General features: G+C 39.7%; 2 protein-coding genes across 3 annotated transcripts; both read left to right on the forward strand.

The window, feature by feature from the left end:
- Positions 1-5,513: 5,513 nt before the first annotated feature.
- Positions 5,514-10,553, forward strand: LOC115816859 (dehydrogenase/reductase SDR family member 13). 2 transcript variants are annotated; one of them, XM_030780012.1, is made up of 6 exons: positions 5,514-5,809; positions 6,147-6,265; positions 6,365-6,488; positions 7,713-7,721; positions 8,472-8,792; positions 9,405-10,553. In XM_030780012.1, exons 1-6 carry the CDS (start codon positions 5,686-5,688, stop codon positions 9,668-9,670), a joined length of 963 nt encoding a protein of 320 aa, XP_030635872.1. In that variant the 5' UTR covers positions 5,514-5,685; the 3' UTR covers positions 9,671-10,553. The 2 variants fall into 2 exon arrangements, with proteins under 2 accessions (XP_030635872.1, XP_030635871.1); XM_030780011.1 differs by lacking the exon at positions 7,713-7,721 and having other exon boundaries at positions 8,466-8,792.
- A 5,911-nt stretch (positions 10,554-16,464) lies between these two features.
- LOC115816052 (ecto-ADP-ribosyltransferase 5-like) lies at positions 16,465-18,775 on the forward strand. Its single transcript, XM_030779023.1, has 2 exons — positions 16,465-16,515; positions 18,038-18,775. Exons 1-2 carry the CDS (start codon positions 16,465-16,467, stop codon positions 18,773-18,775), a joined length of 789 nt encoding a protein of 262 aa, XP_030634883.1.
- The last annotated feature ends 389 nt before the right edge of the window (positions 18,776-19,164 follow it).

Consider the following 19,164-nt stretch of genomic DNA (forward strand, 5'->3'; position numbering starts at 1 on the left):
AATAAAATCGTACAATTTCAAGAAAAATTTTTAGGAAGATATATTACCAGATACTTTTCATAATGTGGCACTGATGTACCAAAAGATTAGGTATTTTGATATTTGTGAAATCTATACTGATGTTTAACTTCACAAGATGCTCCACATTCATTTTAACACACGCGGCAGTCTGCTCTTCTGATATTTCCCCTCTAAAATAACACGTAGCCTAAAGTCACGACTTTATTCTTGTAATATTATGACTTTCGCTTGTAAAATTGCAATTTTATTCTCATAATATTACATCTTTATTCTCATAATATCACAACCTTATTCTTGAAATCTCAGATTTTTTCCCCCTCAACGTGGCCCTAACACTCTGTCATAGTAACACATCGTCTCTCTTGAATCCAAAATAATTCCAAATAGCAGAAGTGCGGTTCTTTTTCACCTCAAGGTCTTTGTCAACCACATTTTTCCCGCTCATCTCTCCTTTCTCAGCCATCATGCTAGCTAACCTTGCAGTCGCGACCAAATTGACACCAACCAATCTGAGGGTAGCTGACGGCGAGCTGGGGATGCATGGCTCATGTATCCAGGGCTCCATCTGATAGGTCAATGTTCGCGTGCTGAGTGTGAATGCATGGTGTGTGTAAATAAAATGATTTTTCTTATTCATCGTATTTCAGGCAGTGTTTTGCGATGTGTTTATCGCGACTGTTCATATGAAAATACAATTTATGGGTCAGTACTACACAAAGTATTAATAGGACAGTTAGAGAGAAAATGAAATACCAATCAGAACCATATTCCTTCCTCTGGGATGCTTTCATATTTCAACAGACTGGACCAGCTGGCTTGCTGTGCAGGAGAAAGAGAAAACACAAGGAGAAAACACAAGGAAAACATTAAGAGCAAGTACAGCTATTGCTTTATGAAGCAAATTCTGACCCAGCTCTAAAGAGTTTCTTGCTTGTATCAGGTAACACATCAAACCAAAGGAGTGTTTGATTTGTAAAAAAAATGGTAAAAATCCAAACAGTCCCAAAGATATATAAAGTGGCTGTGGGAAACATCCTAGGCCAGTAGGGGGCTCTAACTCTCCAGTTTATCCAAATCCAAAGCCCTTTCTCTGATGATATATATAGAAGACAGTGATTTTCTGTGGTAAAAAAGGGCTCACCAGGGCATTAAATGAGATGCCTGACCCAAAGTCTCACTTTGACCATTACCATCCTGAATGCCCACATAAATTTCCTGAGGAGTTAAAGGTGTGTATGATGGATGGAACAGCTTTCTCATCTCATATTAAATGCTTTGGATTCATGAACAGTGCTCCTTTGTCAATTTCTGCCCATATATCAATTACGTGGTCAGTCATTGGCTGAAGAGCACACTCACCTGTTTTTCAGCTACAAATCAGTCTCTAATTAAGAGGGGAGAACAAAAAACAGCAGACTATTAGACCTCCAGGACTAGATTTAGGCACCTCTGATCTAAAAGCTTACAAATAATGTCCATCTTCTGTGGCTGAATTCATGTGAAAGTATGGCAGTAGCTTTATTGCCTAAAAACTGATGCCTTATTGGAATTAGTTCGACTTCTGTACATTCTTTCCCACAGTATTAATGCATATAACCAAAACATCATGAGACATACAGTTTTGGTCTGTATATGTTCAACTGTTTGTTTCTTCGTGGCTGTTTATGGCTAATGTTTGCTGTATTATCAGCCAATTTTCCTGAGTTCTACACAAGTAAAATTACCACTTACATTGACAGTCATCTAAAGAACTAATTTTAAGAGGGGGAAAACCGTTGTGTAATTGAACTCTGCCTCAGGGAAAAGGCCAAAAAAAAAAAAAAAAAAGTCTGGACCTTAAATTGGCCCCACCTTTCCTTTGTGTGCATTCCAATTCAGTTCAGCCATGTTGCTAAAGTAAGGGAGAAGGACCATCAAACAAAAAGAGAGGAAAAATAGTCCACCGGATGTCAAGCACAGAGATCAAAAAAAGTCTCAGGTTCCTGTGAGACTAACCCAGCCAGCCAGTGTCGCAGTGACTGCCTAAAAGACTGTACAGACATTTATGTTTCACTCTTTAGTCTTTGGAGTTCAACCCTGTGTAACTGCACATGAGTTGGTGGTACTCTGATAAAGAATATAAATAGTTATATAAGAGACTTTGACATTTTTCTGTTTAAGAATTCTGATAACACTCTAATGAGGTTAAAGACAAAACTTTGAAGAATGTTACCTCAGCCTCTCTCTTGTGTGTACTTATGGTGACTGGTGATGCCTACCGCTTGCTTACTGAGGCAGTTTCTAGTTTTTAGTTCATCACCCATGTGGATAAAATACAAAAGCAGACACATAGCTGCCAGTTCTTCACTGTTGGACATGAGAGATGCAACTGTTAATGATCCTCATCACGTGCTCTTCACCTTGATTTTTCATGCAAGCTTGTCTTTTCTTTCTGACAATCAAAACACCATCTTTCCACACAGCCCCCATGTTTTTTCTCACTGTGTTTCGTGAGACTGAGGCAAAGCAGAAAAAAAATCCTTGGAGTAAATCAGAAGACCCCATTACCATGGTGCAAGTTCAGACAGCAATCAGCATATCTCCTGTTTCCAGGTTTGTTGAGCAAATGGTAACTTTTGAGACGTAGACGTAAACTTTGTTTTGTAGAAACAAAATGGCAGAATCTTGTTGCACATCCAAGCAGCGGTGCGCCTTTGTGGATTCAGAAAAAACTGTTACCTTGTTATTATAGCTTTGCAATCTAGGAAAAAGTGGGTGTAGTCTTCATTAAAAATCTCCTACATCTATGGCAAAAACTCAAGGCAGATATTATACCATCACTATGTCTGCAAGTTAATGGTGACCCGGGAGATGAAGTCCCCTCAAATGAAGAGGCTGTGCTGGAGGTCTCCTCTTAGCCTACATTTGGCTGAGCAAAGAACTTTGTGCATAATGTGAAGGTGTGAGATGATGTTCTACCTGTCCAGCAGAAATTCTGCCATCTGCCCTTTGCCATCAGTCAGGGATGCCATATCTAATGAGCTGAATCATCTACAGGATGCTGACATAATTGAGACGTTGGACGCATATTCCTGGGTGTCCTAAATTGTGGTACCTCAGAAGAATTCTGGAGGTGTCAGTATGTGTGTAGATCTCAGAGAACCTAACAAAGCCATCACTGTGGATACCTATCCAATTCCACACACTGAGAAACGAAACTCTTTTTGAGGGGTGATACCATGTTTTCCATTCTGGACCTTGAAAAAGCTTACCATGTGGCCCAATTACATGAGAATGTCAGGAACTTGTTCACACTCATACCTAATGAAAGATTGTTTAGGTTTAAGAGAGCGTGCTCTGAACATTTTTGTTGTCAAACCCAGGAGAAACGTACCCCAAAAATGCACTGCCTTCGACTGGGCTGATAAAGCGTACCAGAGTTTCCAAAAGGCTCAGACACTAATCAAAGAGAACTCTATACTTGCTCTGTTTTACACAACACTGCCTACTCTTGTGTCAGTAGATCCTTCAGATTATGGAGTGGAAAGTGTTTTGACCTAGATCCAGATCCATCCAGACAAGACAGAGAGGACATTAGCCTTGACCTCAAACACACTGACAACAGCTAAGAAGAAGCAATTAAGTAGTAGATAAAGGGGCCCTGGCATGCATTTGGGCCTCTAAGTGGTGGAAAATGTATCTATGGGGCACAATAGACATATCCAGGACTGATCACTAAGCCTTAACTACACAATTGACAACCAAAGGCATGAGATGTGCTGGTCTGGGCACACTAGACTGCTCTGCTTTAACTATGACATTGCTTAAAGGCGAGGGGCTGATTACCATCCTGAGATACAGAGATACTGCTGATTCTATCTCTTGCCCACTGCCGTTTTATAAGTATGACACTACCACAGATACTGAGTCTGAGGTTGCAGCTGCAATTTTCACATTGCTTTCTGTGCTGCCTGTGACTGACCTCTCTGTAGCCTACTCCAGGGTTCGAAGTTATCGGGGGGACTGGGGGGGTCTGACTCCCATTATTAAGACTTGGACCCCCCCCCCCTCGAACTGTTGTTTTTACCTCTTGGGGGGGGGGGGGGGGGGGGGGGGTCCAAGTCTTAATTAATTTATATATCCCAAACTATATAGCCCCGGAGAAAAAGTTGACCCCCTCAATTGTCATTGTATAATTTGCACTCTGTCCTGCTCCTCCCATCCTTAGATTGCTACACCATGAGCCTACCTTGCAAATGGCAGGCCTGCCACATTCCAACACTTACCTGCTGGCATGGTTCCACACTTGAAGGTGTGGGGAATGAACTCTTCATTTATGATTCATATATGCTAAGAGGAGGCAAAAGGTTAATGGCACCACTCTGAACTCTTAGTCAGTTTAGCTCTTGAAAGTCATCAGGGTGTTGTTCAAACCAACCAAAGACTGAGAGACTTGTGCTGGTGGCCCAAAATGGATTCAGTAGTACAGACTATCATTGCAGTGTGTGTGACTTGGCAACTCCCTGATAACACTGCAAAGACTGCACCTGTGCCGCTGACTCCTGTTCTGTAACCTGAGGGTCTCTAACAGAAAATTGCCACAGATATAGTTGGACCCTTTGACTAAAATGTGAGGCTATCAGACTGATTAAGACCTGATAACTGAGGTCTTCTACTGTAAGATTGCATAGCTTAACTAAATGACATGGCACTCCAGTTTGCTCTGTAATGTAATATTTATGTAAGTATCAATCTATCTATCTATCTATCTATCTATCTATCTATAATCATCTGGTTCAGTCCATTTGGGCAGGTTTCACAGTGGTCCAGATTTACATAATAGAGGCTGTTGGTGATCGACCACTTTTTGGATTTAATGTGAATGCAATGAGGGTGGCACATGTTTCATTTCATGCTGAAATTTTCAAAAGTCAACTGAATATTTATGTTTGTTTCAAGGTGTGGAAGCAAACCTTCTGGTCTGAGCACCTTTATTGTCGTGACTATTATCACTGCAAATTCTTACGAGATAGAATAACAGAAACACCAGACTGACCAGTCAATCAGTCAACAAGTGAATTAAATATAAATAGTCTTAAAGTGAAATGTGCCTATCAGTGCCAAAACTACTATTATCGTTCATTGCTGAAGTAACAAACTAAGAAAAAAGTGTGAATAAAAAAGGGGAGGATTTTCCTGAAATGGCGGTTTACAGTACTTCACAGCACAGCACAGCAGTGATTCAGCACTTTTGTGCGGTGTAGAAAAGTGACGTCTGTGCAGTCAACGAATCTCATGTTAGACTCCTCCTAATCCATATCATAAATTGCTCTTCAGTCGTGTTGAAATAATTTTCCATGTGAGAAAACAACGAGAGAAAATGCAAGTAATAGTGCGTTAATTTGTAAAACGGATAAGCGCACAATTCGATAAATTAGTATTTTCCGTTTTCTTGTCAAGCAAACTATTGTGCTGACGCCAAAATACCCCTCCCCCACATATTGAGGAGAGGTCAATTCCAGTGAGACGTTGACAAACTAATTTTTGTAAAAATCTGTCCAGCCTTCCTTTGCTGGGCTGGGTGTGAACAACCTATATAAAATGATCGCGTGCAAGTCATTACAATGAGAAGTGCAGATAGAGAAGACGCAAGGTTACTTGACTATTCTGTGCGATCGCGCAGCTATGTTGTTTTGGGTTGTTACTGCGTTGGCGCTGGGAGCGTACTTCTTTGTCTACAGCACATATGTTAGAAGGAAAGCATTCAGGGGCACAGTCAAACTACATGGGAAAACCGTCATAGTCACAGGTACTACACCGTGACATGAAACGACAACACAGTAACATATTAATCGCTGTCGGTCTACTTTTTAGCGTAACTCTACAAACTGCTTCACGTGTACATGTGTCTGTGCAGGACATAAATCTGAGCACTAGCCTACTGTTGGTTTTCATTAAAACAACTATATGTCGAGAAGCTGTGGCAGACCAAGGCGATATTTGTAATTTGTACATTTTATGTGAAACGTAAATATCTATTAGTAATAGTAGCTAAAACCTGTTGGTAGAATATTTGCTACCGAACGTTAGGCTTATATACAGTATGTGCATTTCCAGATGTCTCACTGGTCGTGTATATGGTTTAGGCAGTAACACTGGCATTGGAAAGGCTACAGCGCTGGATTTAGCCAAGCGGGGCGCAAGGGTGATTCTAGCGTGTCGAAGCAAACAGAGAGCAGAGGCGGCGCTGCAAGAGATCAGGAGGGTGAGTAAACTAACTTAAATGCTGTTTTTATTAACTTTGTAGGAAAGGGTTAATAAGTTGTTATGAAGCACAGTCCTTAACTCATGATATTTCTTGCAGGAGAGCGGGAACAATGAGGTCATTTTCATGCAGCTGGATTTGGGCAGTCTGAAGTCTATCCGCTCTTTCGCGGAGAACTTCCTTAAATCCGAGCCCAGGTTGGATTTGCTTATCAACAACGCAGGTAAGAACACTTTGATTCTCCGGAAATCTTCACACATTGCAATTGGATTTCACGGGGATTGCTAGCACATTTTATCTCTGTTTAATCTTTGACATATCATGCTCCTTCTTTGATAGTGTGACTTCACTGGACTAATAGCAAATAACCTACGTTATTTATTTGAAATAACGAATGAATGTCATCTGCAAAGAAATTGCACGAAACTGGTTGTAAGATGCAGTGGCGCGCCTCGCTTTTCAAATATCTGACCGTTTTCGACATCTGATATCTGTTCTCCCCAGTCATAAATTTATTAAGACATGGCCCAAAATCCCCTTGCAACTCAGAGTATGGGTCGAAAGAGAACAAACAAAACAAAAAACCCACAACAAACAAACAAAACCAGAATCTCAACCCTTAATTGTCCCTGTGTTGATAAAGCTTTCCAATGCACTTCGTACATTAAGTGTTTTTATGCCAGAAACATTAAATGGTCGATATACCAAATGAAGGAAAAGATGATAGAAATGCACACTCCAGCATCACTTACTCATCAGAGAGGTAGATTATGATAACTACCAGGTTGAGTATTCTAGTTATAGATGGTATTGTATTAAAGTGTGAAGGGAACTGCAGTTGGAATGAGCTCAAAGAAATCTTTGTAACAAACAAGGACAGCGTTTTTCATAACACACATTGCATCCTCCTCCTCTCTTAAATGAAGTATACTTCTGTTTCCCCTAAAACAACATAATGCAAATATATAATGTCTTTACAGTATTTCAACATTCAGTAGTTTTTTTCTTTTCCTTTTCTTTTTTATTGAACAAGAAAACTGGGGTTGGCAGTTCATTGCTGATCTCCTTTAACCTCAGGGATTATGCTACCTCAACACTCAAGCGCTATCCACAGACTTGCTGGATAACCATTCTCTCTCTTGGTGTCAGCTCTGGTATAGGTGACTTTCAGTGAGGAAGATCAAACTCTCAAAAGTTCTCACTTCATTTCTGGAGACAGGCCAGAACCATAAGCTGACTGCCTCGGTCCCTTGACTGCCTGGGTGTTTGTGGAGCTCCTTTCCATCCTGATGTGTAGTTTCAGGGAAAATGCACACTCATCCGCAGTGCCCTTTATCCATTTCAGTACCCTCTTGAGCAAGTCCTTTGGTAACACAGTGAAACAGTGTAGATTTGTTTTGTTGAACACCATCAGAGTTCAGGAAATAGCAGACTCTTGTTGCACAAGCTGTGGTTTGTTGAGTTGTTTGGGGCAGCAAAATGACTGAATAACTCCTCAGGTTTCGTGATTGGTACATCAGCAGTGGTAAAACACATGGCCAGAACTGCTGGTTCCTTGCTATGTGCATCCACAACCACCAACAGTATTGTTTCTCCAAACCACCAATAAAGTCCACAGAACTGTTTTGCCAGGGGGCTTCGGGCAAATCCAATGGCTGGAGAGGTGCAAGCAGAAGAATAGTCAAGTACAGCTGTCATATACAGAATATGACCTTATGTTCTTCACAGTGCTGCAGCAGCTACTAGATTGTCAAACCTATGTGTGAAACTCAAAGTGTTATGTCTAAATTGTACGTTCAAAACACAAAATGAAGGCTGTTCATGTTTGTCCTGGTCCTTCTTAGCAAGCAACAAATAATTTATTTTCAAATTCATAATTTATGTGCTGGCATACAAGCTATTTTTAAAATACCAGTATAACCAGCTATGTCAAAATAAGATAAGTCATCCTGAACATGTATGCATTTGTGCAGAAATGGTTTATTATTCCTGATTTACCACTTAAAATATCTGATTGTTGTTCCTGTCATTACAGCAATAGGATGTAAACTGTTGAGAAAAACTGTAACTCATATATTTGGTTAGATGAGGTACTTGCATTTGAACTATTTTAATGTAATCCAAAAGACAATGATCCTAGGAGCGTATTAAAATATGTATTCATTTTACTCAAGTGAATGTCTGTTTTTTCTTATCTCAGCACTAGGCGCTCCAGGTCGTACTGAAGATGGTCTCGGAATGATACTTGGGGTCAATCACATCGGGCCGTTCTTGTTGACTAACCTACTCCTAGACCGTCTGAAAGAGTGCGCACCTAGCCGCGTGGTTAATGTCGCCTCGTACATGCATGAGTTTGGCGAAATCGATTTCAACTGCATCAACAGGCACAAGTGCCTCGGCCTGGGAACGTCAACTTTGGATATTACCAAGATTTACTCTCACAGCAAGTTATGCAATGTTCTCTTCACCCACGAACTCGCCCAAAGACTTAAAGGGACCAATGTCACCTGCTACAGCCTCCATCCAGGTAAAAACTGTGTATGTGTGTGTACATGCTCAGGTGCTCAAATATAGCTTTGTTTTTTTTTTCCCTAGATTGCCGTTTTAGATTCAAATTTTGGATAGTTCCATTAGCCACTGGCCAAGCCTGTTGGCCAGTTGATGTCCACCATGCCAGAGTCATTCATAAAAAGCAATGCAAAGACCTTACTTGTTCATTATGATCTGCACTTAAGTATTACAGTTCTGTTGTCAGCAATGTCAACATCAGGTGTGCTCACAGAGAAATAGGAGAATAATTGAGAAAGGACTAATTAAAATAATTTATTGTCAGGGTTATCCAAACTATGGGTATTTCCAGGTGTGTTGTGAAACAAAAGTTTGAAGTATGTTTGAGCGCATGTGAGTTCGATTCAGTGTAATCATAGGACTTGTCAGTTTAAGTGTAGCATCAGAAACTGCATTTGTTTGTGATTGTTGACTGAAGGCCACTCACCATCTGTTATCTAATAATGATCTGAGCCATGAAAATAGACAACCATGTTGGATTATGAAATTGTCTTTTGAGAGTTCATCAACACCACTTAAACTATTTGTGGCCATTTGACCCATTTCCCTGTCTGTGATCATCATGTTGTAGGTTCAGTAGCAACAGAGCTGGACCGTAACAGCAAGGACTCCTGGTACGTATTCATATTCCGTCCCATCTTCAGGAACATGTTTATGACAGACCCTATGTCAGGAGCACAGACCACGCTGTACTGTGCCCTGCAGGAGGGTATAGAACCACTGAGTGGACGTTACTTCTCCAACTGCACACTGACTGAGGTCAAGCAAAAGGCCAAAGATGACATTGTGGCAAGGAAACTGTGGGAAGTGAGTGAGAGACTGTGTGGTATGGCATGAAATAGCACATGACTAACAGACACAGTTTCCTGTTACATAGTTCACACACATACTATGTGAACACTTGACACACAACTGTGCAAAGATTATGTTTGTACAGTATGTATTGGTTTTATGAGGTTCACTTAATTGGCTGGGTTTCTCTTCCTGACTTGTTTCGCTTGAAGTCCTCTCAGTACTGAACCAGTCATAACATTATGAGTACTGTGTCTAATGTGTTTAGTCGTCACAAATTTCCCATCAGATGACATGAGCTAATTTCAGAAAACAGGTTATTACCGCCTTAAGAGACCACCGTGTTCCTAACTTTAACTTAGACGTTAAGAAGAGAGAATCAAAGAATAGGGAAAGATCTGAAAATAAAAGCAAAGCAACAAAGGTTAAGATTTTTTTTAATGTGACACTGTTCTGTCTTGCTAATAAATAATTCTTCAAAATGTTCCATCATTTTTTTCTGTGCCAATAAAAAAGTCTCCTCAAAATATTCCACATCATGAACTATGTAAATCAGTAAGGGGCTGGCATATCTAAGAACAGAAATTATTGAAGATGGGGGCAAATTTCATTAACTACTCTACCAAATGAAGGAAAATTTCATTAACTACACTACAATAAATGGCGTGCAAGTGAGATCAGTCTACACACACAGTATTTTGAAAACAGAACTGAAGATGATATCAAGACGAGTGTGAAACCTATCAGTTAATTACGGAGAAATATATCACCCACAAGGTGACAGCTGCCAACTTGTTTAAAAACAGGATTGGTGCCTTCCTTTCAGTCTCCTTTTCCTCCTTTTTATTTTTTATCAAGCTTGCTTTCTATAGCAAATGGGAGTATTTAGCCCTCGTTGCTTTGGCATGCTCACTTTGTTGCAGGCTCATGCCAGTGTCTGTTGTACAAAACACTATAAATAAAACTGAATTAAATTCCTTGGTGGTTGTTATTAGTCTCCTATGTCTTTTCACCGGGATACCCCAAAATAAAACATCAAGCAGGATAATAAACGGACCTCCAGGTGGAAACAAACAAATAAAACCATTAAAAACTGCAGTGTAATTCACAGTCATGTCACGCCACAATCAACATTTTCCATTCGAATAAAAAAGGAGAAGGGGAGCATCTCTCACCTTTTTCACCATCTTTGAAAAAGCAAAACTATCAGCAGCACAACTGAGAGATAAATGCTTTCAGTTATGCAGGGACTGGAATTTGATTGCGTGGCATGCAAGAATCTACTGCAGTCCGATAGTTCCACTTTTGTATCTGAAAACCTACACTAAATACTCATTAAAATCTCTTGTGCATCCTACAATCAAACGGTCATTCCACCCTGTATTCAGTGAAATAATCTGTACAGTGCAAATCTATTAGAACTGCATTGCTCTGATTCCCACATGTATTGTTGCGTGGTCTACATAGATTTAAAAAGAATGAAATGATTGAGTGGATTTTCTGGAGAGATGTGACAGAACATAACCTATTTTATGCCCTTTTAATAAGGTAACCATTACTAGAAAACGGAGTAAACCCACACAGGAAATTTTTTCTTAATTTTGGCAGCTAAAAGCACAATTATCTCGCAGTTTGAGACAGAAACGGAAAGCCTAAAGTCAGTGGCGTTACCAGGATTTCATAGCGTATGCTACATTGCAACTTCGCAACTTCTAATTTGATGCAAGCAAAACTGTCAAAACACAGACACCGGAGCTGGAGAGCTGGAGCCTTCAAAGCATCAGCGGGATAGGAACGTACTTTCAGCGTCTACGGTAGCCTACTTTAGATGGAATTACAAAGAAATTGTGCTTCACAATTAAGTCATCTCTTGTGGTCATTCCGATTTCTTAAATCAACAAAATACATTGCACACAGCCAGTATACGCTTCGCCCTTCCTCTTAAACATTATCACACGTTACATTCCTTGCGATTTGGACATAAAATTGGCTGATAGTACGGAGTGACATCATAACCGGGAATCATACATTATTCCTAAAGTAATGCAGATTGAGCTGGCTATGAGCTCCCTCGCTTACGAACGAGAATGTGTTTCTGCTCGTCGTGAAGTTTGTATGGAACAGCTAAAGAAAGGAAGGTCCACCCCCCTCCCAACATAGGAATATATCTACCTGCACAAATCAACGAGACTGTACGTTGGAAGTGAGCTAGATCACTGCTGCAATGGTGAACTTCTCTCTCCGTCTTTTGACATAACATGGAGTTGATTAACATAGATATTCTGAAAAATCTCCAGAAGTCCCGCCTCTGGCGCCGTATGTGCAGTCTGGTTATATTATTTCGCTCAACAGTTTCGCTCAAACCAGAAAAAAAGCAACAATATGTCTGTGAAACTATGTTTTTTTTTTAGCAGTATTTCATAGTGTGACTAATTTTACTAATTGCATTAGTACTGTACAAAGTTAGAGGTGCGCTATTTGATAAATTCCCCCCTTTCTCCTCCCTCGGGCTTCCAGTGGGGGGTCAACCGAACCCCGCCCCCTTTCCCATCTCGTACTTCTGAGCAGGGGACCTTCCCAGGCAGTAGCCTACCTGCTTCACAAACTAGTGAACTAGTGAACTTCACAAACTGGTGAACTAGTGTCTTGTTCCGCTGCATCACCCAAGTGCCCCTGAAATCATTTTACACTTAGCTCCAATAAGGTTGACTGACCCACGATATCACTGATGTGACGTGCAAATTAGCGACAGAAAACCGATCGCGCAAATGTCACAATTTCGATTTATTTCTGCTCGTGTCGCCCATGCCGAAACCCGCCCCTGAGTGTTCAGTTGACTCATTAGCTCTGGACAAATCCGTTACAATGTATGAATAAGCATATTACAAAACTGTAACTCAAACCTGGAGCAGGATAATGGAGAGAGAGAAATTAACTTATCTAAACATTTTGATTATATTACCATGGAGTATTATCCTTTTTTTAAGTCTGGGAGAGCATGCACCTCATTAGTTATTAGTCACGATGAATTTATATGATGAGAAGTAGAAAATCTATGTCCCTGATCACTCCAATCCACTCAGAATAATTGTCTTGAACTGCATGACTAACGAACTCTTGTATAATCTCTGGACTCCTCTCTGGGAGAATGAGAAGAGGAATCCACACATCTTTCACACTGCATGGTTTTTATTGCGTGGAACGAGATTTCATCTACAAAACTGTTTTCTCGTACATCTCCAGAACTTTCGTCTATCTCGTTTCTTTCGCAGGCACCTGTCATCTGTCATCCATAATATGACACGAGGCATTAGACCGTTGCAATAGTTTCGTTTTTGAAGTACACCCCTATAATATGATTTATTAGTGTGTCTTCGTCTACATATCCTCTAGAGCTTTTGAGAATGCTGATTCTAAAATCAAGTAGCTTACGTTACTTCGATTTTATTTCAGTGGGTATCTCAGCTGTCACGTAGGTGCAGGCTTCATTAAAAAATTAAATCAAATGGGACAATTCACTTAAAATCTATTAAGTATTAAATGCCTCAACTTGTTTTCACAAATGTAGTGGCTGTTTTGCCTCAGTGAGCCACAGGAAATGCATACGAAGTGCTATTTCTGAGAAAATCCGCTTCCTTGACAATCGTGCAGCTCTTAACAATACTTTTGGAGGAGAAAAAGTGCGAAGCCGCAGCTGAAACGCTTTGCCCCGCAGACAGTAGGCTGTAAGATAAAATACAGTTAAAAGCATGGGCGTCAGTTTGTTTTGAAAAGTGCTGGGGACAACAACACGTTCGACTTGTTCACTTCAGTGGGCCATATGCTGACCATAGATGTAAACATCATCCCTTTAAGGATCACCTTCAAAAGCTGCTTGTGATTTTAAGTTATGTTTCAATGCTATATAGTGTTTTGAAAGTCACTTAGGGCTATACCCGACTCAGAATTTTGTCAGTCGAATCAGATTTGGCTGTTCATTAGGAATATTAGACTATTCCTTCCTTTTTTTCAGGCTAGACTATCTGGCAATCAGAAAATCCACTAGCATGAGTTTCAGTGATGATTTTGACCACTTTAACACATTAAAATCATACAGAGTCATGGGGACATATTGTTGAGCATTTAAAAATCGATAAAATACAGCTGCATATGATGCAAGATTTGAATTGTGGCCTACTTGAATTGCCGACATATAGGCCTAATGTTGGGCTGTGGGGTTGTCGGAATAATGAGAAAGGCGGCACACATGTAGGCCTACTTCTGTTTAAATCAAGCTCTTACAGCCTATTCTTTCAGTTTCACTTTAAACATTAAAATAACATGTAGCCTAGATGAATAAACAAATGAAACAGTTTAAAATAAATTCACGGCATTGCCTGCTATGAAATAACCTCTGGTCTTCAACAGAATAGGCTTAGTAGGCTGTACTTCTCTTTTAACATAATGCGTAAATCTTAAGTGTAAACGAATAAATAAACAAATGAAACAATTGCAGTTTAAGATTTGAGATAGATAAGATGAAAGATGTCTTCAGTCTCTTTTTCGATGGCCGCCTAGCTATGCTACTGACCCGTTTCAAGTGGTTTGCGATGTTCGTTGTTGTTGAATGATGAGTGAATTCTTGCGTACAGAATTTGCATTTAACTTTGTTAGGGCTGTCCTTCAAAAGTTCAAAATGCCACCATACTTTAGACTTCTTCTGAGACATGGTTAGTTTACTAACCACTCCACCTCAGGTTTCAGCTTCTCTTATCAATTGACCACCAGCGCATGTTGCTACATGACTGAATGACTCAGCGGGTCTGACCACATGAAGTTCAGGGTGTGTTACTTCCTTGCTGTAGATGTATAAAAGCTAGAGGGTGAGTGATGCTCTTACAGCCCACTGAGCTGGGGACAGCTGTTGACAAAGCGGAGTTTACTTCCACCAAAGTAAGTAATTTTACTTAAACGATATTGAACCACTTTAGTTGCATGTTAATACAATCTTTTCTCCAAGAGAGACCTGGCCGAGAAAACAGCAGAAGCTGATAACATTTAAATTCTCTCATTCAGTAGGAGTGCTGTATGCTCCCAGTTAAGAAGGGAGTTTCATTAATAAGGCTTTATGAATAACAAACATGGCACTCATTTGATTTACAGATGTACAGCAAGAGGAGGCAAACCAACACTCTCACGGAGTCAGAGGTACTTTTGATAAACAGGTCTGAGTGACTACAATAGAGAAGTAGAACCAGGCATATATACAATGTCCTAACCCAACTTAAACAGGGAGGTGAGAGAGACAAGTCTGTTTTGGTGTCAAAAGAAAAAAGGGTTTTGAAGTAAAAATGCAGCATCACCGACAACTTCTACTCAAGATACATGATGTGACGTAAAAACATCAGTCACTCATCACTGCAGTGACTCAGGTATTCATACTGAGATAATTGTTCTATTAGCTTGCCTTGCCATACAACGTGCGGCAAGGCAAGCTAATAGACAACAGTAAATGGAGATTACAGCCATTCCCAGTTTGGTTCGGACTGACCGGTCATATCTCGAAATAGACGCAAGTCAGACATATGTTAGCATGGCATGTAGAATTCATATGGCAACTGAGAGCGAGAACTGAGAGAAAAGCACAGTACTATAAATGAGGACGGACCTGTTACCACTGTACTGGAATCGATCTCATGAAAACTGTGGGTGTAGAAAAGGGTTAGAAAAACAACTGGAATAAAAATAACAATAATACGTCCTACCACTAGGGATGGAAGAACAATATATGATTCTTGCATGATCACATAATGAATATCCAGAGACTTGACTTTAACTGCATGAGCTCAACATTTATTGAAGACACTTGTATACCGCATTACATGCACTTTGGGCTAAACCGGACTAAGCATGCATTGTGTTTCTCTGCCTCCACATCAGTAATTTCATCACATCTGTAACAGTGCGCAGCACTGTATACTACACTGAATGTATGACCAAGTGTAATTTTTAAATTTACATATTTTTCTTTATTTTTTGCAATGTATAGAGTATTTTTTTTGGTCATAAGTACAGATGGTCATAAGTTACGTATGTTGTAAGTTGAGGAGAGGCTGTATTAGAATACCGTAAATGCATAAATAATGGCCGGGTCTCAAATTATAGCTGGGGGTGCTGTCTGTTTTGGCAAATAAAGGCCGGGCGCAAATACAGGCCGGGTAAAAAAAAACAACAACAACAAAAAAAAAACTATGGAAAGCTTCAGGTGGTAAATTCATCATATTTCCATAGCATTATTTACATCAGTACAACGGTAATTCTGCTCACCCTTCTGTTGCTTTTAGTTTCACTTTTTAGGCTAACAGAAATACTATTCTGATAGTGTTCTGGCTCACATGGATTGTGATCACTGTAGGACTATAATGGCTGATTATTAGCATTCAGGGACATGACTGCCAAAGCTCTCTCCTTCCTATTTCCTACGCATTATTTCATTATTTTTATGAGTTATTTCATAACAGATCATAGTAATGCATTAAATGATGGCATATCTCTAATAATAGCCTCTCTCAGATAAAGGCCTTTCTTCAGTTGAGGTAAATAAAGGCCCCAGTCACTATCTGAGAATTTATGGTATTCTTTGTGAATACTATCAAGTTAGTTTAGTCCGCATAAAGCACAATTTTTAGCAAATACAGCTGGTGCTGTACCATGTACAAGATATACACTCTCTTCTTTATACATTTGTGTTGCTTATTTGGTATAAGACAAGAGCACCTAGCTCATGTAATGATGTGAATATTTTTTACTTTTTCCATCTACTCCCATAATAAAGGCACAGAGGACAGAACAGTATGAAGATGGCAGTATGGATGCTCTTCATGTTTGCAGCTACATTGGCCACAGTTCAGGTAGTCTCTAACTGAACTTGTGTGTGTGTTTGTGTGTGCTGAAGAGGTTGAAAAAATATATACTTGTCTACATTTCTCCGATCCTCCAAAGATTTTAATCCACATTAAAAAACTGAGAATTACAGAGCTTATTTGACTTTGAGAGCAAGATTTATTGAAGAATATTACTATGACTATATGAAATAAACTATGTTACAGCGAGTATCATTTATGTGTAAAACCAATAAACCAGCTTTTCTGTGCTAAATAACTTTGGGTGAATTCCTGGAAGGGAAGTTCTCTGAGTAATGAATTCTTTAGAATGCAAAGTAAATTAGATCTCATCATAAAATGTTTGTGGCATGTTTAGAAGAACTAAGGCACTGCATCTATTTACTTATTTACCTATTTAGTGGCTTTATTTCCAAATGTATTTATTCCTGTGTCTATTTCTCTATCTGCTGTATATATCAATTTGATACTCTGAGTCATCTAATTTCAATGTATGAACAACTTTTTCACTGTACTGTCTTGGGCACCATGTGATAGAATAATATAGTTTATCAGGTCCTCAATATGTCCATTTTCTTTCTCATTATTCATGTCTCCTGTGAATAAAATCATGTATGTGCATGGTTTTAGTTTCCATTTTTATGAAGACAATCCTGGTTTTTGGTTATGTATCCAAAATTGATTGTCTATCTCTGTGAGGCCTATCGGCCCTCATGTGCTAAATCCACACATAATTTCTTGTCAGAAAAAAACAAAATGTCATGGTCTAGGCCTGCACTTCCAAGTCCTAGTTCATGTTTTCCTTGTGTCCTGTCTTGCATGTCTTGTCTGTCTGTTCCAGGTTGTGCCGGTCCATGTTTTACCCTGTTCCCTGCCTGTTTCCTGCTCATCTGCTGTTACTCACCTCATCAGCCCCTGCATTTAAGCCCTGCCCGTATCTCCACTCTTTTGCTAGATTATCTTGCAATAAGTTCATGATTATTGCATTGTTTGCCTTGCTTGTTTTTGCTCTTGACCTAGCCTGTTTCCAGATTTGTGATTTTTTTCGCCGTGTGTTTTTGAAACCTCTTCTTGGATCTGTTGACTCTGAATCAGCCTGTTTTTTGGATTGCGATTTTGCCCAGTGTTTTTTGGAACTTCTGCCTGGATTTTTTGCCCTCCTGTTTTTACCCAAGCCTGTTTACATTGTGAGTTTTGTCCAGTCCTTGATACCCCTGCCTGGTTTTTCTGGCTCTCTGTGCCTGATTTTCTCTGCCTGTTTTTTGACTACTGCTTTTGCCTGTGTCCAACCTGTACCATCATTGTGAATTTGACTTTTGGTTTTTAGAAAAAGGATTTCATGAAACATCTATTTAGTTACCGTTTGTCCACTTAGTCTGGTTTTGGGTCCTCAACTCTACAAGGCATCACCGGCCCTAACACAGATTGGATTTTTTACCCATGTTTTAATTTATTGGATTTGGACAGCATTCAACTTGCATAATCTGTGTGTTATGATAACACTTGATTTGTTCTTCCCTTCCTTACACAGAGTCACAGACTTTTCACCATAGACGTTGAGAGGGCCTTGCCTTTAGACATGGCTCCTGATTCTGTTGATGATGCCTTCAACGGCTGCGTTGAAAAGATGTCAGGATTGGTGAAAAATCGATACCTTAAACGGGAGTTAAATGCAAATCAAAATTTTAAAGATGGATGGAAGCTGGCAGAGAAAAGGGCCAAACCGGATGACGGTCTTAAGAAGGAGCATGCAGTTGCTTTATGGGTCTACACAAGCAGCCATCCCAATGTTTACGCTGATTTTAATAAGGCTGTTGGCAATGGCAAGGGAAGTTACATGAACAACACATTCCAATACTATTCCCTTCACTTTCTATTGACTGATGCCCTTCGACTACTCAAAGAAAAGCAAAAATCTCCTATGACGACATATCGACGGACCAAAGACACTTATGACAGAATCAAAGTAGGAAAAACAATTCGATTTGGCAGATTTGCCTCCACCTCTTTGGACTACAATGAAACAGTCAGTTTTGGTGACAAGACTTGTTTTGAAATTGACACCCATTTTGGAGCTGACATAACAAAGTTCTCTGCACTTAAAAATAGAGAAAAAGAGGTTCTGATACCACCATATGAAAAATTCAAAGTCACATCTATTCATAAGAAAGAAGATGAGCCTAATCTGTGGTGTGATCTTGTTTATAAGGTAGAGAGTGACAATACTCAAAGTAACCTAAACTGTGCTGTGGCTAACAAAGTTCACTGATCTTCTATATAAGAGACACATACTGCATCGCTTGTCTAACCTTATAACCCACAAAAATATCAGTATTGATGTTATTTTACTGAGGGATTTGTTTAATAGCTTTATGGTATGATTAGATATCATTCACATTGCTATGTTTGAATGCTTTTGCAATCCATATAATTACCCTGTCTGTTTTGCTCTTGCCTGAAAATAATAAAGACTTGCATTGAAGAAAGATTTTCTCCCTGATTCACTTTAATTTCAGGCTTGTTGTGATATCCAAGCTGAAAACCATTTGAGGTTATTGGAGGTCAAACTTGTGAGGACAGAATTGTGAGGCACTGGGTCACTCTCACATTGTTAAGTGAATTAATCACTGGGCGACCTGGAAAACGCACCAACATTGA

This window comes from Chanos chanos, chromosome 7 (assembly GCF_902362185.1).
Source record: "Chanos chanos chromosome 7, fChaCha1.1, whole genome shotgun sequence".
NCBI classification, from domain to species: domain Eukaryota; kingdom Metazoa; phylum Chordata; class Actinopteri; order Gonorynchiformes; family Chanidae; genus Chanos; species Chanos chanos.

What these genes read in the sequence shown, in the direction of transcription:
- LOC115816052 (XM_030779023.1), top strand. Translation starts at nt 16,465, where the DNA reads ATGGCAGTATGGATGCTCTTCATGTTTGCAGCTACATTGGCCACAGTT. An exon ending in CTACATTGGCCACAGTTCAG is followed by an intron (nt 16,516 to 18,037) that starts GTAGTCTCTAAC and finishes TTCCTTACACAG; the next exon opens with AGTCACAGACTTTTCACCAT.
- LOC115816859 (XM_030780012.1), top strand. Translation starts at nt 5,686, where the DNA reads ATGTTGTTTTGGGTTGTTACTGCGTTGGCGCTGGGAGCGTACTTCTTT. An exon ending in CGCTGCAAGAGATCAGGAGG is followed by an intron (nt 6,266 to 6,364) that starts GTGAGTAAACTA and finishes TATTTCTTGCAG; the next exon opens with GAGAGCGGGAACAATGAGGT. An exon ending in CTGCTACAGCCTCCATCCAG is followed by an intron (nt 8,793 to 9,404) that starts GTAAAAACTGTG and finishes ATCATGTTGTAG; the next exon opens with GTTCAGTAGCAACAGAGCTG.